The 24,956-nt window shown below is 48.7% G+C and overlaps 1 protein-coding gene across 2 annotated transcripts in view; it reads left to right on the top strand.

The window, feature by feature from the left end:
- The window catches only part of LOC122542007 (receptor-type tyrosine-protein phosphatase H-like), a 116,370-nt gene that overhangs the window by 71,892 nt on the left and 19,522 nt on the right, over positions 1-24,956 (top strand). For both annotated transcript variants that reach the window (XM_087978247.1, XM_087978246.1), the window contains 10 exons: positions 1,515-1,793; positions 3,504-3,776; positions 5,025-5,297; positions 8,619-8,888; positions 11,177-11,270; positions 12,250-12,303; positions 12,745-12,826; positions 16,652-16,742; positions 22,522-22,598; positions 24,584-24,718. In XM_087978247.1, the coding sequence (XP_087834373.1) occupies positions 1,515-1,793; positions 3,504-3,776; positions 5,025-5,297; positions 8,619-8,888; positions 11,177-11,270; positions 12,250-12,303; positions 12,745-12,826; positions 16,652-16,742; positions 22,522-22,598; positions 24,584-24,718 (1,628 nt within the window). The remainder of the gene's footprint in view (positions 1-1,514; positions 1,794-3,503; positions 3,777-5,024; positions 5,298-8,618; positions 8,889-11,176; positions 11,271-12,249; positions 12,304-12,744; positions 12,827-16,651; positions 16,743-22,521; positions 22,599-24,583; positions 24,719-24,956) is intronic.

The raw sequence follows: 24,956 nt of genomic DNA, 5'->3' as shown, positions 1-24,956 counted from the left end.
TTACCAGGATGTTGCCTGGAATGGAGAACAGGTCGTACGAGGATAGGTTGAGAGTGCTAGGCCTTTTCTCATTGGAACGGCGAAGGATGAGGGGTGACTTGATAGAGGTTTATAAGATGATCAGAGAAATAGATAGAGTAGGCAGTCAGAAACTTTTTCCCCGGGTACAACAGAGTGTTACAAGGGGACATAAATTTAAGGTGAAGGGTGGAAGGTATAGGGGAGATGTCAGGGGTAGGTTCTTTACCCAGAGAGTGGTGGGGGCATGGAATGCGCTGCCTGTGGGAGTGGTAGAGTCAGAATCTTTGGTGACCTTTAAGCGGCAATTGGATAGGTACATGGATGGGTGCTTAAGCTAGGACAAATGTTCGGCACAACATCGTGGGCCGAAGGGCCTGTTCTGTGCTGTATTGTTCTATGTTCTATGTTCTCACAGCGCCAAGTAGCTGGGTTCAATTCCACCCTGAGGTGACTGTCTGTGTGGAGTTTGCACATTCTCCCCGTGTCTATGCGAGTTTCCTCCGGGTGCTGCAGTTTCCTCCCACAATCCAAAGATGTGCAGTTTAGGTGGATTGATGTGTAGGTTAGGTACATTAGTCAGGGGTAAATGTACAGTAATGGGGAATGGGGTTTGAGTGGGATACTCTCCGGAGGGTTGGTGTGGACTTGTTGGGCTGAAGGGCCTGTATCCACACTGTAGGGATTCTAAAAATATCCTTTCAATGCCATGCTTATGACTTCACCTCTGCATGAGGGTATGAAGGTCTCAGGCTCCTACTGATTGCAACCAAATAGCCTCATATTCGCCCAGATACTATGCATCATGGTGTATGAAGAGAAATTGATTGGTTAGAATTATTTTCATTGGAATTTAGATGAGTGAGGAGGGAATCTCAAAGAGCCTTATAAAATTCTAACAGGGCTAGACAGGGCAGGGGCAGGGAGGGTGATCCTGATGGTGGGTGTGTCCAGACCTAGGGGGGTCACAGTCTGAGGATTTGGAGTAGACCATTTGGGATGCAGATTTCCATTTCTTCACCCAAAGAGTGGTGAGCTTGTGGAATTCATGACCAGAGGAAGTAATTGATGCCGAAACATTGAATGGATTCAAGAGGTGGCTAGTTATAGCACTCGGGGCAAATGGGATCAAAGGTTATGGGGAGGAAGCAAGACTGAGTTGGCCAATCAGCCATGATTACAATGAATGGCAGAGCAGGCTCAAAGGGCAGAATAGCCTCCTTCTGCTCTTATCTTTTATGTTCCTATTCTTTGTAGGTAATGGTGAGAAATAATAAATACTTTGTTGGATCTTTCAATACTTCATTAACCAGATCTAGTTCTTAGGTTAAGCAGCAATCACTGTAGCAATTAAAGGCAGCATTCTGGAGATAAAGGACAGATCAGTATCTGATTCCAGGGTGACAGGGAAACTGGAGCTAGCTCACAAACACCATCCTGTAGCAGCTCATTGAGTCTGGACCACACTAACCCCATCCATGCCTTTCTATTCACAGATCCATCCACAGTTTCTCAACTGTCTCTGGTGAACAGGACCACAGACTCACTGACAATAAAATGGACAGTACCCAGTGATAAGCGAGTCTCTGAGTACGTGTACAATATTACAGTCAAAAGCAATACTGGCCCTTTCCATGTGACCTACTCCACTGCACCAGGACAAGATGTGTTCCAAGTGCCAGACCTGGAACCGGGGCTCAGATACAACCTGACGGTGAAATCAGTCACTCCGGAGAACATGCCAAGTGACCCCGTGATCGTGCAAATCACCACAAGTAAGTTATCCTCTGTCCTATAGGGATATGGCCACTCACCGGGGCCTTGGTGAGGGAAGGGGTTAATCTTGCCTTCAAACGCAGTCTGTTCCAAGATTGCTGAGGGTGGTGGGCATCAGCTGGGACAGTGCACCCATCCTCAGGGGCATGGACAGCAGGTGGAGAGTCAGCCAGGACACTGTGCCCGGTTTGACTGTGCTGTTGAGTCTGGCTGTTAATGAGAGTGTGTGAACCAATGGGAAGGCAGGTCCCACTGGGTCAAATAACTAGTCACTGTCCAGACTCAACCAGGAGCAGGTGGGGACACATTGTGAGTGTTATTTATTCTGAACCTGATACATCACGAGGTAGTTCGGGAATTGTCCCAAGCTCAGTGGAAGGTTTGCACGTCACCCCCGTTGGCATGGTGGCTGAGAAGTTAGAGATGGGAGGGGAGGAGGGGAGGGGAGATGGGGGGAGGGGAAGGGAGGGGAGGAGGGAGGAGGGAGGAGGAGGAGGAGGAGGAGTTGGGGGATGGGGATGGGGATGGGGATGGGGATGGGGATGGGGATTGGGGAGTTTGGAGGGAGGGAAGTTGGGGGTGGAGAGGAGGTGGGGGTGTTGATGGAGGGGAATTGGGGGGAGGAGAGGTGGGTGGGCAGACAAGGTGGGGGAAGGGACGTGGGATGGGAGGTGGGGAGGAGGGGAGGTTGGGGTGGCGAGGAGGTGGGGAGGTGAGGGCATGGGGAAGGGGAGTTGGGAAGGAGAGGTGGGGGCTGTGAGGTGGGGTTGGGGAGGTTGGGCAGCAATGGGCGGTGAGGGGGAGTGTAGGTGGGAGTAGGGGAGGTGGAGGGGAGGGGAGAGATGAGGGGGTGGTGGATGGGTGGGGAGGTTGGGGGAGATGGGGAGGGGAGGGGAGCAGTGGGGTGAGGCAGAGGGGAGTTGGGGAAGGGGAGGGGGTGGGGTGGAGGGGAGGTTGGGTGGGGAGAGGGGACATGGGGAGGCAAGGCTGGGATGACAATAGGTTGGGGTGGAGGTGGGGTCTGGGCATCTGGTGGGAGGGAGGTGGGGTGTGGGGAGGTAGGTTGGAGGGAGGGGAGGCAAGTGAAGGGGAGAGAAGGAGGGTGTGTGGGGAGGGGAGGTGTGGAGGAGGGGAAGGGAGGTGGGGAGGGGAGCTGGGCAGGCAGGTGGAGGAGAGGTGGTGGGGAGGGGAGGGGTGTTGGGGGAGAAGGAATAGTGGGGAGGGGAAGGGTGTTGGGAGTTTGGGGGGTGAGGTGAAGGGAGTTGGGGGTGATGAGGGTGTGTAGGGAGTGGTGGGAGGGAGAGGGGTTGGGGGTGGGATGTAGTGTGGTTGGTGGGATGGCGGTGGTGGGGAGAGAAGGTGAGGGTTGGATATGGGGGTGAGGGGAGGTTGTGGGGGTTGGGATGTGTGGGGGAGGAGGTGTGGGGTAGTGGGGATGTGAGAGGGTGATGGGGGTGTGGGGAGGAGAGGTGGTTAGGAGGAGGGGAGGGGATTTGGGGGAAGGGGAGCTGTGGGAGGAGGGGAAGCAGGGGTTGAGGGAAGGGGAAGTGGGGTGGAGGATAGGAGGGGATATGGTTACTGTGAACACTCTCTCCCAGTGGCCAAAGAACAATCCATGACTGGAGGTTGACACAACACCCAGGGTCAAACAAGATTCTGAGGTGTCACCCATGAGTGAACTCTCCCTCTCCCTGTCCTTTCTGTTGCAGATCCTTCTCTGGTCACCAGCTTGTCTGTGCAGAACAGGACAACCGAGACACTGGTGATAACATGGAAAGTACCGAATGACAGACGAGCCCTTGAGTACACGTACAATATCACAGTCACGGATGATACTGAACCTTCCACTGAGACCTACTGCATTGAAGGGAACACGTTCCAAGTGGCAGCCCTGAAACCCGGGCTCAGATATGAACTGATAGTGAAGGCAGTCACTCCAGAGAAGACAATAAGTGCCCCTGAGATTGTCAATGCCACCACAAGTAAGTTACCCCACATCCTCGAACGGGACAGTCCCTCACTAAGGGTTCAGTGGAAGAAGCCGCTAATTGCGGGTCAGAAGGGAGTAGACCCAAAGCCAGCTCCTATTGATTGCCCTCAGAGCACCGGGGGCTAGGCTGTTGTATCTCAACAGTGAAATGGGGCAGAAATCAGGCTCATGCCAAATGATTGTGTTTGGAAGGTGTGAGGAGAGGGTTGGGTTGTGATGGCCCCCTGGGATTGGGAAAGTCAACCAAGACTGAAGTGGCACATGAGAAATCGGAATGGTTGGAGAATGATATTTGGCATGAATCTTTTGGTGGCTGGGAAATGAGGCGGAGTGGACATGAGACGGTGTTAATGTCACCAGATATATACTCCAGATCCACACCTGGGGCATGAATTCCAAACCCACCTTGACTGTTGGATTTAAAATTTAATAGATCAAATCTGGAATTAAGAGCTAGTCTCACTGATGGGGGGGGGGGGGCAGCACGGTGGCTCAGTGGTTAGCATGGCTGCCTCATAGTGCCAGGGACTTGAGTTTGATTCCAGCCGCGGGTGACTGTCTGTGTGGAGTTTGCACGTTCTCCCCGTGTCTGCTTGGGTTTCCTCTGAGTGCTCCGATTTTCTCCCAACTGGCCATGCTAAATTGCCCATCGTGTCCAGGGATTTGCAGGCTAGGTGCATTAGGTAGGGGTAAATATAGAGTAATGGGGAATGGGTTTGGGTGGGATACTCTTCAGAGGGACAGTGTGGACTTGTTGGGCCAAAGGGCCAGTTTCCTCACTATTGGGATTCTAAGATTCTACCATGAAATGATCGCCAGTCTTTGTAAAAAGCCGTTCATTAATGGCAAAGGAATACCTGACCTGGGTCTACACTTGACTCCAGACCCACAACAACAAAGCTAACTTCTAACTGCCCTCTGAAATGACTGAGCAAGCCACTCATTTCAAGGGTAATTGAGGATGTCAATAAATGCCATGAATAGTTAGTGACACCCCCATCCCATGAAAGAATTAAAATGAAAAAGTGATTCATTGTCAGCTGGCTTCTTATAGCTGCCACATTTAGCTAGAAAGGGTATGCGTGAACTGTGTTTTTGCTGTTGAGTGGGAGAGCCCAACAAGACAATGGAGCTGTATTCTCCCAGCATTCTTTGCAGCAATGAAAGTGTCCTATTAAGTCTACAGTCAGAAGAGGTTTACATTCATTAACTCTCTCTCTCTCTCTGTGCCTATTGACAGACCCTTCTCCAGTCACCAATCTAACTGTGACCAACAGGACATCAGAAACCCTGACCCTGCACTGGAGAGAATCCAATGATATGAGAGTATCGGACTACACGTACAGGGTCAGTGCTGTGTCTGAAAACTTCAGTGCAACCAACAGTACATTACCTGGAAACACGAATTTTCAAGTGAGATCCCTTGTCCCTGGCATATATTATAACATGGAGGTGGAATCGGTCACACCTGAGGACACTAGCAGCACTCCGGAGAGACTGAGTTTTGCCACCTGTAAGTTAATGCCTGCAGTTCTTAAAGTGACAGCCTGCACACCAGTGGCAACAGTTCAAAAGCTTCTTTGATCAGTGCTGGTAACACACCTTTTTTCTTAAACAACCCCTCCTCCCTCTTCATTCCTCCCTTTCCTTCCAAAAGGGCTGATTCTCTCTGGGAATATTGCTTGGCCACTGCTGCCTCACAGCACCAGGAACCCGGGTTCGATTCCATTCTTGGGCGACTGTCTGTGTGGCGTTTGAGATGCCCCTCATTCTTCTGAACTGCAATGAATATAGCCCTCATCCATCCAGTCCCTCTTCATACGTCAGTCTCGCCGTCTCAGGAATCAGTCTGGGAAACGTTAGCTGCACTCCCTCCAACACCAGAACATCCTTCCTCAGACAATGAGACCAAAATCGTAAGCAGAACTCTGGGTGTGGTCCCACCAAGACCTTGTATAATTTCAAAAGGACGTCCCTGCTCCTGTACTTGAATACACTTGCTGGCACAATGGCTGAACGGTTAGCAGTGAGCCTGACAGTGCTGGGGACCTGGTTTTGATTCCAGGCTTGGGTGACTGTGCAGAGATTGCCAGGCACTCTGGTTTCCTCCCACAGTCCAAAGATGTGTGGTGGATTGACTGGGCTAAATTGCCCTATGCTGGGTGGGTCAGCCATGGGAAATGTGGAGTCACGCCAATGGATAGGATACATCAGGGTGGGATGCACTTCAGAGGGTCAGTGCAAACTCGATGGGCTGAGTGGCTTCTCTCTGTACTGTTCAGCTTCCTGCATCCTCCTGTCCAGGGGGTATCAGCAAGCCAGCCCACTGCACCTTCTGTGACTCAGCTCATTCCCAGCTACCATCTGATCTGAGATCTTTGCCCAATGAGGCAGTCAGTGGGTGTAGGGGTGGGCAGGAAAGCAGAGCTGACATCAGGCAGGATCTTACTGCATGGTGGAACAGGCTGAAGGGCTAAAATGGTCTAATCCTGATCCCAAGTCACACATTCAAAGAAGTGCACGTTCTCACAGCATAGAGTCATACAGCATGAAAAGAGACCCTTCGGCCCAACCAGTCCATGCCGACCATAATCCCAAACTAAACTAGTCCCACCTGCCTGCTTCTGGCCCATATACTCTCCAAAGCGTTCCTATTTGTGTACTTATCCAAATGTCTTTTAAACGTTGTAACTGTACCCACATCCATCACTTCATCAGCAAATTCATTCCACACATGAACCACCCTTTGGGTTTAAAATTTGCCCCTCATGTCTTTTTTAAATATTTCTCCTCGCACCTTAAAGATGTGCCCCCCTAGTCTTGAATCCCCCATGCTAGGGAATAGACACCCGCTGTTCACCTTAACTATGCCCCTCAGGAGCTTATAAATCGCTACAAGGTCACCCTTCAACCTCCCATGCTCCAGTGAAAAATGTTCCAGCCTTCCTTTATAAATCAAGCCCTCCATTCCTGCCAACATCCTGGTAAATCTCTTCTGAACCCTCTCCAACATAACAATGTCCTTCCTAAGGCAAGGCGACCTGAACGGCATGCAATACTCCAGAATAGGCCTCACCAACATCTTGTACAACCTCAATATAATGTCCCAACTCCTATACTGCAGTTACTATAGAGATGAGGAATGCTTTGGGATATCCTGAGGTTCCATAAGATGCTATATAAATGCAAAACTCCCCCCTCCCCACCCGCTATAAGATTAGGACTGACGATGTTGCCCATGATAGGCCTCTAGACAGGGCTACAGTATAACATGAGGCTGGAATTGGGGCACAGATTTCTCCTGGGAATGAGAGGGAGCATGTCATTCCTGAAGCGGGCAGTACCTTGAACACATGTACCCAAAACACACTCCTGGGAAACATTCAATTGCACAGCAATTAAAACCAAACAGACCACAAGTTGTCAACAGTGGGGTAAGGACAGACCACAGCCAGTCAGCCTACCGTGCCTCTGGCAGCTCTCTGACGGAGCTATCCAATTAGTTCCAACCTCATGCTCCTTCCCCATGGTCATGGAGCTATTTCCTTTTCATGACTAGAGTTTTGAAAGCTCATATTGAATCAAGAGAGGCCAATCCATCTTTCTCTCTCTCTCTTTTTGTCTCTAGCCCTCTCTCATTCTCTCTTGCCCTCTCCCTCTCTCATTCTCTGTCTCTGTCACTTGATCTCTCCGGTAAGTCAGCCTTCTATCTCTCTCACCTTTTCTCGAATGCCCTATCTTTCTCTGGCCTTGTTTCTCTCTCTCGCCCAATGTCTGTCATCTTCTCTCTGTCTCTGTCTCTCTCTCTTTCTCATCCATCCACTCTCTCATTCTTTCTTTCTTTCTCCCTGTCCTTCTCTCCTTCTTGTCTTCTCTCTCTCATACTCTCTCACTCTCTCTCTCGCAATCACTCTTTTTTCTCTTTTTCCTTCTCTCTTATTTCCTCCCACACCCTCTTGTCCTCTCTCTCTTTCCCTCTCTCTCTCTCAAACTCTCCCTCACTCTTTCTCTCATTCACTCTTTCTTTCTCTTCTTCCCTCTCATTCCTTTCCCACCTCTCTCTCTCGCCCTCTCCCCCTTTCTTTCTGTCTTTCCCTCTTTCTCTTCTGACCCCCTCTCTTCTCCCTTTCTCTCTTTTGTCCTCCCTCTCTTCTCTCTTTTGTCCTCCCTCTCTCTTGTCCTCCTTCACTTTCTTTCTCATTCTTCCACTATTTCTATCTCTTCATCTGTTTATTGTTTGGTCTTTATTGCATGTGATGCACCAATCTAGTTTCCATTTCCCTCCTGTTTTCTGTGGCACCACCCCATCCATCTCACTTATGGCAACGGTCTACCGAGAATTAGTTAAAAAGTGCACAAGGAGACAGGAGAAATATTTGGATGCAGAATACTCACATGTTGACTTGATCCAACATTGCTGAGTGATCCTCGTGCTGTAAGACTGGCACAGTGGTTAGCACTGCTGCCTCACAGCGGCAGTGACCTGGGTTCAATTCATGCCTCAGGCAACTCTGGGTGGAGTTTGCACATTCTTCCCATGTCTGCGTGGGTTTCCTCTGGGTGCTCCGGTTTCCTCCCACAGTCCAAATATATGCAGGTTAGGTGAATTGGCCATGCTAAATTGCCCGTTGTGTTAGGTAAACGGGTAAATGTAAGGGAATGGGTCTGGGTGGGTTGCTCATCGGCGGGTCGGTGTGGACTTGTTGGGCTGAAGGGCCTGTTTCCACACTGTAAGTAATCTAATCACTTGTGACAGTTCATATTAACCCATGCCATTAAAGGCAGCCTGGGGTGGGGCTCGTTGCTCAGCCTAATCCCTCAATTTCTTTTATAGTTCCTGGTACCGTCTCCGGAATCTACTGCAGCGAGTCCTCAGGTTACTCGATCCTTGTGAAATGGAGCAAACCAAAGGGCAACTATACTGGATTTAACATCTCCACATTCGACGGAGACCACTCACTGCACACCATGACCATCAGGAAGAAGTCCAAATACCTGGTTGAAAATTTGCAGCCTGGACGGAAATACACATTCCATATCTACACCCAAACTGGCCAGTCTTACAGTGCGAGGATAACTCAGCAATGTTGGACCAAGTCAACACGTGAGTATTCTGCATCCAAATATTTCTCCTGCCTCCTTGTGCACTTTTTTATTCATTCTCGGTAGACCGTTGCCATAAGAACCAGCATCTTCAGGGGAAGGAGAAGCCTACATTGAGGAGGAAATGAATAATCAGTGTCTTACTGAAGTCCATCTTCTGCACATCAATGAACCCACTAGACTAACTGTTACAGTGAGGTTGTCGGCAGTGGGGTAAGGACAGACCACAGCCAGTCAGCCTACCGTGCTTCTGGCAGCTCTCTGACGGAGCTATCTAATTAGTTCCAACCTCATGCTCCTTCCCCATAGTCATGGAGCTATTTCCATTTCATGACTGGAGTTTTGAAAGTGCATATTGAATCGAGAGAGGCCAATCCATCTTTCTCTCTCTCTCTCTCTCTCTCTCTCTCTGTCTCGAGCCCTCTCTCATTCTCTGTCTCTGTCACTTCATCTCTCCGTTAAGTCAGCTTTCTATCTCACCTTTCCTCTAATGTCCTATCTTTCTCTAGCCTTGTTTCTCTCTCTCGCTCCTCTGTCTGTCATCCTCTCTCTATCTCCCTTTCTCATCCACCCATTCTCTCATCCCTTCTTTCTTTTTTTCACCCTGTCCCTGTCTCCCTTTTGTCCTCTCTCTCTCATGCTCTCCCTCACTCTCTCTCTCGTATTCACTCTATCTTTTATTTGTTTTTCCCTCACTCTTATCCCCTTCCCCTCTCTCTCTTGCCCTGACTCTTTCTCTCTCTCCCTCTTGTCCTCTTTTCTCTTCCTCTTTCTCAAACTCTCCCTCGCTCTTTCTCTTTTTCCCTCTCTCTCATTCCCTCCCTGTTCTTTCTCTCACCCTCTTTCCATGCTATGACTCGATCCTCTGCACCACTGATTCTTCACCTTAAACATGTCTTACACTCATCTGCCTTAGAGAAGGGATTCTCATGATCTATTCTGTCTATCATAATTTTGTGTACCTCAATAAGATGCCCCCCGCCCCACCTCAGCCTAGTGCCTTTTAGGAAGGAAATTTGAAACCCTTCCAGTGTCTCCCTAACCCTAACCCTATCTCCAACCCCACAGCAATACGGTTGACTCTTAACTGCCCTGCGAAGTGGCCTAGCAGGCTCCCCAATTCAGGGGCAAATAGGGATGGGCAGGAATTGCTGGCATTGCCAATGATGCCCGCAGGAATTAATTAGATTCACCCCCCAAATTGCCCAAGCTCCCTCGCCATGAATGTCAGACTGTATTCCTTCCATTGTTACGAGTGCCATCTTTTGGACGAAACATAGGATCAAAATCTCTAAGGTGGATCTCTCAAGATCCCATGTGGCGCTGGCAAGGGGGGGAGGTGGGGAGCTCTCCCCTGGGCTTTGGAGGTGCAAATTGAGGCAAATTCATGTAGGCTCGGGAAAGAAAACATGCTGGAGATCACAACGGGTCAGGCAGCATCTGTGGAGAGAGAGTGAGGTAACACTTCCAGTCGAGATGAGTCGAAGTGAAGGTTGGGGTTGTTTTCCTTAGATGATTGGAAGATGGGGTGGTGGTGGGTGGGTGCGGCTGCAGGGGAGTTTCTTAACAAACCTGTAAAAGTAATGAGACACTTGGAGAGAATGGGCAGGGTGTTTCCCTTAACGGAGAGGTCAATTGCCAGGGGTCACAGGTTGAAGGTCATCAGTAGAGGATTAGCGAGCAATAAAGAAAAGCATTTCACCCGGAAGCTGGTGGGTGTTTGGAATTCGCTGCCCAGTTTGGTGGCTGAGGTGAAAACACCCAACTTATTTAAATGGAACCTGGATCAGGGTGGTTCAGTGGCCAACACTGCTGCCTCACAGCCCCAGGGACCTGGTTTCGATTCCAGCCTCGGGTGACTGTATGTGCTGAGTTTGCTCATTCTCCCCGTGTCTGCGTGGTTTTCCTCCGGGTGTTCCAATTTCCTCCCACAGTCCTAAGATACGCAGGTTAGAGTGGATTGTCCTTGGGATATATGGGGTTACAGGGATAGGGTGGATGAAGATGAGTTTGGGTAGGGTGGCCTTCATAGGGTTGGTGCACACATGATGGCCTCTCGCTGCACTGTCTGGATTATATGATCTATCCTGAACCTGCAAGGCTACACAGCAGGAGCTGAAAGGTGGGATTAGAACAAATGGCAGTATACTCAACAATGGGCTGAATGTCCTCTTGCTGTGCTATCACATTTCTATGGTCCTGGCCCATGATTAACCTTCCTCGCTTGTATTTTCCTGAGGCTATTGCTGCATTGCCTCAGGCTAACTGTACATTTCTTGTTCCTTACAGCTATCATCATTGGAGCAGTCATTGGCTCTCTCCTGGGCCTGATTCTTATTGGTTTGTTGCTGTTTTTCATCATCACCAAACGAGTACCATGGGGGTAAGTGTTGCTGCTTACTGAGCAGAGACTGGGAACTTTATGGTGTTTGGGGACACCCGATACAGAGCCCAGAACTCAGCATACCTTTCTCCCATTGGTAACATCGAGCGGATTGGCCAGGTGGGTTGTGAATTGCCAACCAGCGTAGGCTAAGAACTGAAAGTCTCCTCCCTCCATTGCCAGCATTTCCCTTATGAGAATGGGACACCTGGAGACATTTTCTATCCTGTTTCCAATGGGTATTCAGTATAATCCAAAATCCTTTTCGAATCAACTGTTGAACAGTCAGTTGAGTTCAGGGGTGACAATGTAGGGTTACTGTGAATGATATCCCATTGGTGTGCTGGGAGGCTGTCTTTCAAGATTTATCTTTGAATGCAGTAAAGGGAATTTTACCTTGATCCTAACCTATGGGAGTGTTTGTTGGGACAATTTGGAGGGAGCTTTATTTTGAAACACTGAAAATAGGATTGAGAGTAGGCCATTCAGCCCCTCAAGCCTGCTGCACCATTCATTATGATCATGGTTGATCACCCAACTCAATAGCCATTTCCTGCTATACCCAATGTCCTTTGATTCCTCTTAGCCTCCAGGACTAGATCCAACCCCTTCTTGAAATCAGACGATGTTTTGGCATCAACCACTTTCCATGGTGGAGATTTCCACAGGCTCCCCACTCTCTGGGTGAAGACATTTCTCCTCACCTCAGTCCTAAATGAGTTACCCTGCATCCTTAGACTGTGGCCTCCTGGTCAGTGGGAATATCCTTCCTGCACCTACCCCTGGCTAACATTCCAACCACAGGGTCAGGCATACCTGGCCCTCGGATAATCAGTAATAAGGAAGGGGAACAGAAATAGGCCATTCGGCCTCTCAATGCTGGGAGATATTCACACTGGGAGTCACTCAGGCTGATCTTTGAATGATGTCGCTGGATGAAATTGAATGTGCTGTGGTTCAGTGATACCTTTTGTTCCAGGAAAGAAACAGACCCTGACCTTTCACTAATGTCTGCTCCCCCCAAAGAATTCAAGTAAGTGGACTTTTTTTCTCTATTCTCAATGGCTCTGACTAATATCTTAACCCTGCTCCACCTCCCAAAGCTTCAGCCCCATGGTTACCCGCTCTATACCACCCCTTGCTCACTTGGGCTCTTTTAAATATGTAAGTTAACACTTTTGACATGGTGACAAAGCGAATTAATAATCCAGAAGCTAATATCCTGTGGTTGTGGGTTCAGATATCACCATGGCAGCTGGGAGAACTTAAATGTAATGCATCTGGAAGTGCTTCATTGATACTTCCAGATCTGCTGAGTTTCTCCAGCGATCTCTGTTTTTGAGATAGGGAATGGGACTAACTGGAAGGTTCTTTGATTGGACTTGCACAGACTTGATGAGTTGATGGTGGATTGACATAGACTTGGACTGTCTCTGTGAAGCAGTTTTCACTCATGCTCTGTTCTGTTCACCAGACCCATCCCTCTGAGCGAATATGAGATTTACTTTCAGAGAAAGCATGCCGACGCTGATTTTGGGTTTGCTGAGGAATACCAGGTAAGGCAAGGGTGGGTCACAGGACAGGTCAATTACTTTTAAATTGAAATGTTTAACTATGGCATGAGAAGAAAGTGGCTGTTCCCAAAGTAGGAGCAAATTACTGCCGATGCTGGAGTCTGTACGGAAAACAAAAAGTGCTGGAGATCATGGGAAGTCAGGACACGTCCACGGAGAGAGAGCAGGTTCTGATGAAGAGTCACCTAGACTTAAAATGTTAGCTTGCTGTCTCCATGGACGCTGTCTGACCCACTGTGAGCTCCAGCATCTGTTGTTTTCAGGCTGTTCCCAGTGTGAGTTTTCCTAGTGTTCCAGTGTGTTCCCCAGTGTGAGTGTTCCCAGTGTGAGTGTTCCCAGTGATCCAGTGTGTTCCCCAGTGTGTGTTCCCAGTGTGAGTGTTCCCAGTGTGTGTTCCTAGTGTTCCAGTGTGTTCCCCAGTGTGAGTGTTCCCAGTGTGAGTGTTCCCAGTGTGAGTGTTCCTAGTGTTCCAGTGTGTTCCCCAGTGTGAGTGTTCCCTGTGTGAGTGTTCCTAGTGTGAGTGTTCCCAGTGTTCCAGTGTGTTCCCCAGTGTGAGTGTTCCCAGTATGAGTGTTCCCAGTGTGAGTGTTCCCAGTGTGAGTATTCCTAGTGTTCCAGTGTGATCCCCAGTGTGTGTTCCCAGTGTGAGTGTTCCCAGTGTTCCAGTGTGTTCCCCAGTGTGAGTGTTCCCAGTGTTCCAGTGTGTTCCTCCATGTGAGTGTTCCCAGTGTGAGTGTTCCCAATGTGAGTGTTCCCAGTGTTCCAGTGTGTTCCTCCATGTGAGTGTTCCCAGTGTATGTTCCCAGTGTGAGTGTTCCCAGTGTTCCCAGTGTGTGTTCCCAGTGTGAGTGTTCCCAGTGTTCCAGTGTGTTCCCCAGTGTGAGTGTTCCCCAGTTTTCCATTGTGTTCCCCTGTGTGAGTGTTCCCAGTGTGTGTTCCCCAGTTTTCCAGTGTGTTCCCCAGTGTGTGTTCCCAGTGTGAGTGTTCCCAGCGTGTGTTCCCACTGTTCCAGTGTGTTCCCCAGTGTGAATGTTCCCAGTATGAGTGTTCACCAGTGTTCCAGTGTGTTCTGCTGTGTGAGTGTTCCCTGTGTGAGTGTTCCCAGTGTGAGTGTTCCCCAGTGTTCCAGTGTGTTCTCCTGTGTGAGTGTTCCCAGTGTGTGTTCCCACTGTTCCAGAGTGTTCCCCAGTGTGAGTGTTCCAGTGTGTGTATTCCAAAGTGTGTGTGTTTCCCAGTGTGTGTTCCCCAGTGTCTGTGTTCCCAGTGTTCCAGTGTGTTCCCCAGTGTGAGTATTCCCAGTATGAGTGTTCCCAATGTGAGTGTTCCCCAGTGTTCCAGTGTGTTCCCCAGTGTGTGTTCCCCAGTGTGAGTGTTCCCAGTGTGAGTGCTCCCAGTGTGAGTGTTCCCAGTGTGAGTGTTCCCAGTGTGTTCCCCAGTGTGAGTGTTCCCCAGTGTGAGTGTTCCCCAGTGTGAGTGTTCCCCAGTGTGTGTTCCCCAGTGTGTGTGTTCCCAGTGTTCCAGTGTGTTCCCCAGTGTGAGTGTTCCCCAGTGTGAGTGTTCCCCAGTGTGAGTGTTCGCAGTGTTCCAGTGTGTTACCCCAGTGGTAGTGTTCCCAGTATGAGTGTTCCCAGTATGAGTGTTCCCAGTATGAGTGTTCCCAGTATGAGTGTTCCCCAGTGTGAGTGTTCCAGTGTAAGTGTTCCAGTGTGAGTGTTCCAGTGTGAGTGTTCCAGTGTGTGTGTTCCCCAGTGTGTTTTCACCAGTGTGTGTGTTCCCCAGTGTTCCAGTGTGTTCCCCTGTGTGAGTGTTCCCCAGTGTGAGTGTTCCCAGTGTTCCAGTGTGTTCCCCAGTGTGTGTTCCCCAGTGTGAGTGTTCCCAGTGTGAGTGTTCCAAAGTGTGTGTGTTCCCCAGTGTGTATTCCCCAGTGTGTGTTCCCAGTATGTGTGTTCCCAGTGTTCCAGTGTGTTCCCCAGTGTGTGTTCCCAGTGTGAGTGTTCCCCAGTGTGTGTGTTCCCCAGTGTGTATTCCCCAGTGTGTATTCCCCAGTGTGTGTTCCCAGTATGTGTGTTCCCAGTGTTCCAGTGTGTTCCCCAGTGTGTGTTCCCAGTGTGAGTGTTCCCCAGTGTGTGTGTTCCCCAGTGTGTGTTCCCCAGTGTGTGTTCCCCAGTGTATGTGTTCCCAGTGTTCCAGTGTGTTCCCCAGTGTGCATGTTCCCCAGTGTTTGTGTTCCCCAGTGTTTGTGTTCCCCAGTGTTTGTGTTCCCCAGTGTTTGTGTTCCCCAGTGTGTGTGTTCCCCAGTGTGTGTGTTCCCCAGTGTTCCAGTGTGTTCCCCAGTATGTGTTCCCCAATGTGAGTGTTCCCAGTATGTGTGTTCCCAGTGTGTGTTCCCCAGTGTGAGTGTTCCCAGTGTGTGTGTTCCCAGTGTTCCAGTGTGTTCCCCAGTGTGAGTGTTCCCAGTATGAGTGTTCCCCAGTGTGTGTTCCAGTGTGAGTGTTCCCCAGTGTGTGTGTTCCCCAGTGTGTGTGTTCCCCAGTGTGTGTTCCCCAGTGTGTGTTCCCCAGTGTGTGTTCCAGTGTGAGTGTTCCCCAGTGTGTGTGTTCCCCAGTGTGTGTGTTCCCCAGTGTGTGTTCTCCAGTGTGTGTTCCCCAATGTGAGTGTTCCCCAGTGTGTGTGTTCCCTAGTGTGTGTTCCCCAGTGTGAGTGTTCCCAGTGTTCCAGTGTGTGAGTTCCCCAGTGTTCCTATGTGTTCCCCAGTGTGTGTGTTCCCCAGTGTGAGTGTTCCCAGTGTTCCAGTATATCCTGCAGTGTGTGTGCTCCCCAATGTTCTCAGTGTGTGTTCCCCAATGTGTGTTTTCCCGGTGTGTGTGTTCCCCAGTGTGCCCTGTGTGTATGTTCTCAATGTGTGTGTTCCCATGTGTGTTCCAAGTGTATGCGTTCTATGTGAGTGTTCCCAGTGTGAGTTCCTAGTGTGAGTGTTCCCCAGTGTGTGTGTTCCCCAGTGTGTGTGCTCCCCAGTGTTCCCAGTGTGTGTTCCCCAACGTGTGTGTTCTCCGTGTGTGTGTTCCCCAGTGTGCCCTGTGTGTGCAGGTTTGGTCTCCAAATTTGAGGAAGGACATCCTGGCTATTGAGGGAGTATAGCGTAGGTTCACGAGGTTAATTCCCAGAATGGTGGGACTATCATATGTTGAAAGACTGGTGCAACTGGGCTTGTATACACTTGAGTTTAGAAGGATAAGAGGGGATCTGATGAGATTATTAAAGGATTTGACATTCTGGAGGCAGGAAGCATATTTCCTCTGATGGCTGAGTCCAGAACCAGAGGACACAGTTTAAAAATTAAGGGGAGGCCATTTGGAACAGAGTTGAGGAGAAACTTCTTCACCCAGAGAGTGGTGGATATATGGAATACTCTGCCCCGGAAGGCAGTGGAGGCCAAGTCTTTGGATACTTTCAAGAAAGAGCTGGATAGAGCTCTTAAAGATCGTGGAATCAAGGGTTATGGGGATAAGGCAGGAACAGGATACTGATTGTGGATGATCAGCCATGATCATAATGAATAGTGGTGCTGGCTCGAAGGACCGAATGGCCTACTCCTACCCCTACTGTCTATTCCCCAGTGTGTGTGTGTTCCCAATTTTCCAGTGCATTCCCAACATTGGCGTGTTTGCTCGGTCATGCAGATTGATTGCTGGAGACTGAGGACACAGTAAGGGAGGGGTTGATTTTGAGTAAAATTGCAGGCAGCACAGAATGTGGATTCTTTAGCCCAGAGTCTAACTGATGGTGCCTCTCATTCACAAACTACAGAGTCTGAGCACCGTGGGCATCAATCAGCCGCTGGAAGCTGCCCTGCTTGAGGACAACAAAGGAAAGAATCGATACACTAACGTCCTGCCATGTAAGTAAACGAAGTGCCCAAAGACAGAAACCAGGGCCAAAAATACTCGAAATGCCCAGGAGGGCAGGCAGCATCTGTGTGGAGATTACACAGATGCGCTCACTCACACAGACAGACGCACACAGATGCACGTACAAACACATGTTATAGACTAGGCCAGACCACTCAAAACATTCTTAAGCAGGCAGCCCAAAGACCATAACTTTGCAAATTGTTTCATTACCCAGAGTAAGTTAGCAGGGGTGATGACCAGGTTTTAAAATAGACAAAAATTTATTCACAAAATTACAGAATGAAACACAAAGAACAGAATAAAGAACCCCTACAGAACTCAGTCTACCCAAACTAGACTTAATTATGCTGTTCCAAAAATGGGCAAAAGTGAGGACAGCAGGAGCTGGAAACCCAATTCTGGATTAGAGTGGTGCCGGAAAAGCACAGCAGGTCAGGCAGCATCCGAGGGGCAGGAAAATCGACTTTACGGGCAAAAGCACTTTGTCAGGATGTTCCGAATATACACAACAGTCCCAATAAGCAAACCCCCTTTAAACAAAACACTAAAAATGGAACAAATCCTTCCAGGTTGAAGTTAGAAAGGCAGAACAATGGAGAGTTTAGCAACCTCTTTCTCCACAGCTCACTGTTGGATTCCTAACTAGTTTTGGGCTGAACTGCTCAGCCAGAGAGCTGACCACACCCCTTTCATTCTACAGGTCACTTCCAAAACATGACCACTTTGGCCTGAAGTCTCATCTGTTTACATATAAACAAAAGGGCCTCTCGATCCCCTTTAATCTTGGTACCAAACCAGTCTAATCAGCACTGGGAGACTCCTCGGAAAGAAACCAAGGTCACAGTATCCTTGAGAAAAGGAACAGCTTTTAGAAACAACAGGACCAGCTTTGCCACACACAGAGCCACTGTCACATACACACACACAGAAATACACACAATTAACACTCCAGGGTTGTTGACCTTTGGAAACAGTAGTGGATCATTCAGTGGATGCAAATGTTCCAAAAGATTGGGAAGTCCCTGTGACGATACAGACAAGATAAGCCCAGGGTGTTTACAGGGATTGGCGGGAGGGTGGATTTCAGCTACGAGGTTAGGTTGGAGAATACTGGGGTTGTTCTTGTTGTGTTGCTGGTATCGATTTAATAATCAATTACTTCTCTGAGTTTCTTTCAGATTGCAAAACACTCTGGCAGCTGTAAAACAAGCATCGCAAATGCTGAAGAAACTCAGCAGTTCTGGTAGTATCTTTGGAGAGAGAGCAAACCGCAGTTAACACTGAATTCTGTAGGAGCCTTCTTCAGAAATGGTTCAGAACTTGTGACTGGAGACCAGACTGGAAGCATAGAAATAGAACACTACAGGACCTTGCTGTTGTGCCAGCCATTTATCCTACTTTAAGATCAGATTCCCTGCAGAAACAGGCCTCTCGTCCTAACAAGTCCACACCAACCCTCCGAAGAGTAACCCACTCAGACCCATTCCCCTACTCATGCACCTATGGGCAATTTAGTATGGCCAATTCACCAGACCTGCACATCTGTGGAGTGTGGGAGGAAACCAGAGCATCTGGAGGAAACCCACACAGACACAGGGAGAATGTACAAACTCCACCCAGACAGTCGCCCAAGGCTGGAATCGAATCTGGGACCCTGGTGCTGTGAGGGTGCAGTGCTAGCCACTGAGCCACCGTGCCCTTCATTGTACTATCTTTTATGTTCCTATCCAAAAATTGCTTAAATGTCCCTAAAGTCTCTGACTCTACCACCCACTGTTGGCAGTACCTTCCACGCACCCACCACTCCCTGAGTAAAGAACCTACCTCTGACATCTCCCCTAAACCTTCCTCCAAATACTGTAAAGTTGTGCCCCTCGTGATAGCCATTTCCGTTCTGGGAAAATGTCTCTGTCGATCCACTCTATCTATGCCTCTCATCATCTCTCAGTGGGAGGCACGGTGGCACAGTGGTCAGCACTGCTGCCTCACAGCGCCAGAGACCCGGGTTCAATTCCCGCCTCAGGCGACTTTCTGTGTGGAGTTTGCACATTCTCCCCGTGTCTGCGTGGGTTTCCTCCCACAATCCAAAAATGTGCAGGTTAGGTGAATTGGCCAGGCTAAATTGCCCCTAGTGTTAGGTGAAGGGGTAAATGTAGGGAAATGAGTCTGGGTGGGTTGTGCTTCAGCGGGTCGGTGTGGACATGTTGGGCCGAAGGGCCTGTTTCCACACTGTAAGTAATTTAATCTAATCTTGTACACCTCTACCAAGTCACCTCTCATCCTTCTTCGCTCCAATGAGAAAAGCCCTAGCTCCCTCAACCTTTCTTATTAAGACATTAGCTCTGTTTCTCTCTCCACGGATGCTGCTAGACCAGCTGAGTCTTTCCAGCAATTTCTGATTTTGTTTGAGATTTATGAATTTAAGATTAAGTAATTGTGGCATAGGATGAACCCATCATACAGGGACAGTGGCGTCATAGGAATAGAACCCCAGGCTCATGTTCTGGGAGTATGGGTGTGAATGCCATTACATATTTTAATGCAGTGAAAATCTGTAATTAAAAGACAATGCAATGATGATCATGTGACCATTGTTGATAGTTGGAAAAACCCATCAGGTTCACTAACTTCCTTTGGGAAGGAAATCTGCTGCCTTTAGCTGTCTGACCTACATGTGACTCCAGACCTGCAGCAATGGGGGTTGACTCTTAACTGCCCTCGGGGCAATAAATATTGGTCTAGTGATGTTCCCATCCTGTAAATGAATAAAGAAAAAATTTCCAGCATTTTGCTTTTATTTGAGAGCAGTAGAGTAATTGTCTGTTGCCTGCACAGTCCCAGTCAGACTGGACCCTCTGCATAACTACTGCCTTATAGCACTTGAAGTCCTTAAAGGTAAAGTCTCTAAAGGCAAAGGCACATAAACAACTGTTCTCATTGCAGCAAAGGAGATTCAATAGAGATTTTGATTTCTGAGCAGACAAAGGGGAGATGTTCACATTGGCTGACAGTTTAAGGACTAGGGGATACAGATTAAAGGCTTTGATCAAGAGTTATGGCGGAGAACATTTGGAAGAACACTTTTACGCAGCGAAAAGGTGAACTGACTCTCTGGAAATGGAGACAACTGATTGTTTCAATAGGATAGGTAACTTGAATGAAATGAAGCCACAGGGAGATTGGGATTGACTGGCCTGTTGTCCAGACACTGACATGGATTACCTTTCCTGTTTATTCTTTCGTGGGATGTGGGCATCACTGGCAAACACAACATTTCTTACCCATCCCTAATTGCTGAAATAACTGCACAGAGGCTGGTATCCTGTCACCAAGTCACCCTTATTTACTTGAGCACAGTGCATTGGCTGCGACCAGCCAGCTCAGAGTGAGTCCCTGAACTGAGGAGATTCTAATCCCCTGTTTATATTTTTTTTTTCTCTTTTTTTTTTCTCTTTTTTTTTTAACCCCCACACTACCACCTAAGTGCGGTAGTGCTTATTTTATCCCCAGCACCCATGGTGTGTGTGTGCAGGTGTGAGACACAGTGAAAGACACAAAGTGCACCAATCTTTATTCAATTTCCACCACCAGGAAGATAGGAAAACACCCGGGTGGCCAGTGACAAGCACTGCCCTTCACATCAGAGGGCAGTGCTGTGTGATCAAAACAGTGAAGGGGAGGGTAGGGACTAAATCAAAATAGAGTTGGAGGGAGAAATGATGCACTCCACTCCCTGCGGCGCCCACCTCTCCCTGAACAACTCCAGGGTGTTGGTGGACACCGCGTGCTCCTTCTCCAAGGACACCCGGGCTCTAACGTAACCGCGGAAGAGGGGCAGGCAGTCGGCCCTAACGACCCCCTCCACGGCCCGCTGCCTGGACCTGTTGATGGCCATTTTGGCCAGGCCCAGGAGCAGACCCACGAGGAGATCTTCAGACCTGCCCTCCTTCCTCCGTACCGGGTGCCCAAAGATCAGGAGCGTGGGACTGAAGTGCAGCCAGAAACAGAGGAGAAGGTTTTTCAGGAAATCAAAAAGGGAGTGCAAACGCCCACACCCAATATAGACGTGGTCCACGGACTCCACAGCGCCACAGAACAAGCAGTTGGGCTGGGAGTCCGTGAACCACCGCAATCTGCGGTTGCAGGGGACTGCTGCGTGCAGCACCCTCCACCCCAGATCCCCGAGAGAAAGGGGGAGGACTCCCGCGTAGAGAGCCCTCCCCTGTTTATATTGGTCAGCCAGGACTTTCCTGATTGGCCCACATTAACAACCCCAATCAAGGATCTCATAGTCAATTATGTCAACCTGGTTCCAATCAGTATATCCCTTTTGCACTCTGAAGTTTCCTCGACACTACACAAGGGGGGACAACAAGCGTTCAGATGGTTCTGAGGTATGTTTTGCAAGGTATCTCTATTGAATCTCCTTCAGGTGCTCCATGTATTTGTTCAGCACTGTCTCACCTACCCGAATTTTGTAAGTCACAGGATCTGACCTCATATCAACCTCGTCTTTTACCCATACAGGGCCATTCCTAAGTCCCGGCACCAAACTTCATGCCCCGAATTAAATTGTCTCTCTCGCTTAGTGGGGGCATGTGACCAGCATTGCCATTCCTGCTGCCCTTTGGATCATGATATTCCTGAACCAATTCCAACAACTTTTGAAAGGTTTTAGTGGCTGATGCCTCTGGGAACATCAAGCCCCTTATAACCGAAAATGCTGCAGATCCACATGCAGTCAGAAGGATTACTCATTGCTTTTCATCTGCCCCAGTGCCACTTGCCCAGAAAGAAAATGCATTCTTTCCACATACTGGGCCCAACCTTTGCCAGCAAAGTCAAATGAGTTAATCTTCCCAAATAAAGGCATGATGCCGGAAACGCTTACCGCAACTCCAAGGTAACAGTTGTAAACGAATGTCCTTCGGGCACATACGGTTTTCTCCCATTGCCACTGAAATAATGACACAGAGGCCAGTACCCCGTCACCCTTGATTTACTTGGGCACAGGACAGTCAGTCCTCTGCTGAGGAGATTCTAAACCCTCTGTTAATATTGGTCAGCCAGGGCTTTCCTGATTGGTCCAGGTTAACAACCCTAAACAATGTCAACAAGTCAACAAGGTCAATCTAGTTCCAATCACCACAACTGCCCTGAAACTGTGTGGCTTGCTGGGTCCATTTCAGAAGGTCAATCACATCACTGTGGGTCTGAAGTAACATCTAGGCCAGACCAAGTAAGGATGGCAGATTTCCTTTCCTTCAAGATATTAGTGAATCAGATGGGTTTTTATGACAATCGAAGAAGGTTCCATCAAAATACTGAATCCAGCTTCACATTCCAGATGTATTCATTGAATTTAAATTCCATCATGGTGGGATTTGAACCCATGACTTCAGAGTCTGGGTCTACTAGGAGAAAGCAAGGACTGCAGATGCTGGAGATCAGAGTCGAAAGTGTGGTGCTGGAAAAGCGCAGCAGGTCAGGCAGCATCTGTGGAGCAGGAGAGTCGATATTCCAAGCATGAGCTCTTCATCAGGAATATTCCTGATGATTCTCCTGCTCCTCAGATGCTACCTGACCAGCTGTGCTTTTCCAGCACCACACGTTTCGACTCAACTGGATTACTGGCCCAGTGGTATTGCCCCGATGTCACCCTCTGTTCTCTTATAGACAGTCTTACTTTCTCGGAGGGGAGTTTCTGCTTCTCATCACGATACTCATTTGGTTCATTAACAATAGTTTCTCCCTCAACACTTTCAGATGATGCATCCCGGGTTAAACTCACTGCTCAGCCAGAGAGTGACATTTTGGACTACATCAATGCCAATTACATGCCGGTAAGTCTTACATGAAACTGGTTGAGAAGAGATTTACCGGGATGATGCTGGGTATGGAAAATTTGAGTTAGAAAGAAAAGCTGGGACATTTTGCACTGGAGCATAGGAGGTCGAGAGGCGACATTATAGAAGTTTATAAAATAATGAGGGGTATAAGTAGAGTTAGTGATAGGTGCCTTTTCTCTAGTATGGTAGATTTCAAGACTGGGGGCACACTTTTAAGATGAGAGGAGAAAGATTTTAAAAAAGACATGAGGGGTCAAATCTTTTACACAGAGAGTGGTTCTTGTGTGGACTGAACTTTCAGAGGAAGTGGTGGATGTCGATGCAGTTATAATATTTGAAAGACATTTGGATAAGTACATGAATAGGAAAGGTTTGGAGGGACATCGGCCAAGTGCTGGGAGGTGGGACTAGTTTAGTTTGGGATTATGGTTGGCATGGACTGGTTGGATCGAAGGGTCAGTTTCCGTGCTGTATGACTCTTATGATGCTATGTGAAGGAATGAGAAAGGCTTTTATCACGGTCTGTATCTGTAATGCTGGCAAAGCTGATGCCTAACACTCACATCAGGAAGATGTGAGAGAATGTAAAAGGTTTGTTGCTGAAGCTAATGGAGATCAGAAAGAGGGACACTATCAAATCTCTCACCACGCCTCACTTTGAGAGTTTATCTAAACAATTAGTCCCAATCATTGGGATGGGTGAACTAATTTCATCAGAATCCAACCACCACTCCTTGGCGTTTAATGGCTTCACTGTCTGCAGATCGCTCACCACCTGGGGATCAACATCAGCCACCAACCTAACGTTACCGCTCACATCCATATGGTGGCCATGAATGCAGGTGAAAACGTGGGATTTTGGAGTTACCCCAACCCCCTCCAAGTTGTCCCAAAGATTTTGTCCGCTATCAATAGCACACAAGCCAACATTTCCGAAAAGATAATCCCAGTTCCGGTGAGACAGAAAGTGAATTTTAGGGATATTATTTATCTCCTCGTATGGATTCCTCGTTTTGCTCAGCTGCCCGACCTGGAATGCATTCTGCTAATGTTTCCACCCTCAGGTGGTGCCTGATATTTGTTGGCCTTACATAGAACATAGAACGTAGAACATAGAACGTAGAACGTAGAACGTAGAACGTAGAACGTAGAACGTAGAACGCAGAACATAGAATAGAAAAGTACAGCACAGAACAGGCCCTTAGGCCCACGATGTTGTTCTGAGATTTAATCCTAATGTAAAATATAGTAACTTAACCTACCCACCCCTCAACTCACTGCTATCCATGTGCATGTCCAGCAGTTGCTTAAATGTCCCCAATGACTCTGCTTCCACCACCACCGCTGGCAACGCATTCCATACATTCACAACTCTCTGTGTAAAGAACCTACCTCTGATGTCTCCTTTATACTTTCCTCCTAATATCTTCAAACTATGACTTCTCGTACCAGTCAATCCTGCCCTGGGGAAAAGTCTCTGGCTATTGACTCTACCTATTCCTCTCATTATTTTGTACACCTCGATCAGGTCACCTCTCTTCGTCCTTCTCTCCAGAGAGAAAGGTCCGAGTTTAGTCAACCTTGCTTCATTAGGCAAGCCCTCCAGTCCAGGCAGCATCCTGATAAACCTTCTTTGCACCCTCTCCAAACCCTCTGTATCTTTCCTATAGTAGGGCGACCAGAACTGCTCACAATATTCCAAGTGTGGTCTCACCAGGGACTTGTAGAGCTGCAGCAAAACCTCGCAGCCTCATTGTCTTACCTGAACTGTCGACTCTCCTGCTCCTCGGTTGCTGCCTGGCCTGCTGTGCTTTTCCAGCTCCACACTTTCCAATTCTGTTCAATGCCTTGTCTGGGATGGTTCATGTTGATGTTGGAGGATTTATGATACCATCGCCTACAAACTGTTTTTATTGTTTCTGCCTGGTTGTTGTTCCAATGTTTTCTGCTCAGGCTTCTCTCCTCTTGGTTCTCCGCAGGGTTACAAGTCGAGCAACGAGTTCATCGCTGCCCAGGGGCCTTTGCCCAGCACGGTGCCGGATTTCTGGCGGATGGTTTGGGAGCAGAAGACGGACGTTATTGTGATGCTGACAAACTGCACGGAAGGAGGTCGGGTGAGTCACTGATTCCGGGCTCGGACCCAACCTGGTCTCAAAGCGAGAAGGTGGTGGGGGGGGGCGGATGTGTGTACCGCGTTGGACAACCACTGTCACGGTTGATCACGGCTCGGTTTCACACACATGGTGGTCTCGCCCAGTCGTCAATGGGAGCCAAATGCAAGCGAGTGGCTGCTGGGGTGACCAGCTGTCAGGTTTGCCGGGGACTCTGAAGGAAGGCGCTCTCCATGCGCTG

This window comes from Chiloscyllium plagiosum, unplaced genomic scaffold (assembly GCF_037043375.1).
Source record: "Chiloscyllium plagiosum isolate Xiang-an unplaced genomic scaffold, Cpla_swu_hap1 HiC_scaffold_33, whole genome shotgun sequence".
Classification (NCBI taxonomy): Eukaryota; Metazoa; Chordata; class Chondrichthyes; order Orectolobiformes; family Hemiscylliidae; genus Chiloscyllium; species Chiloscyllium plagiosum.
The sequence above is the reverse complement of the archived record's forward strand: the minus strand, read 5'-3'. Positions and strand labels throughout refer to the sequence as shown.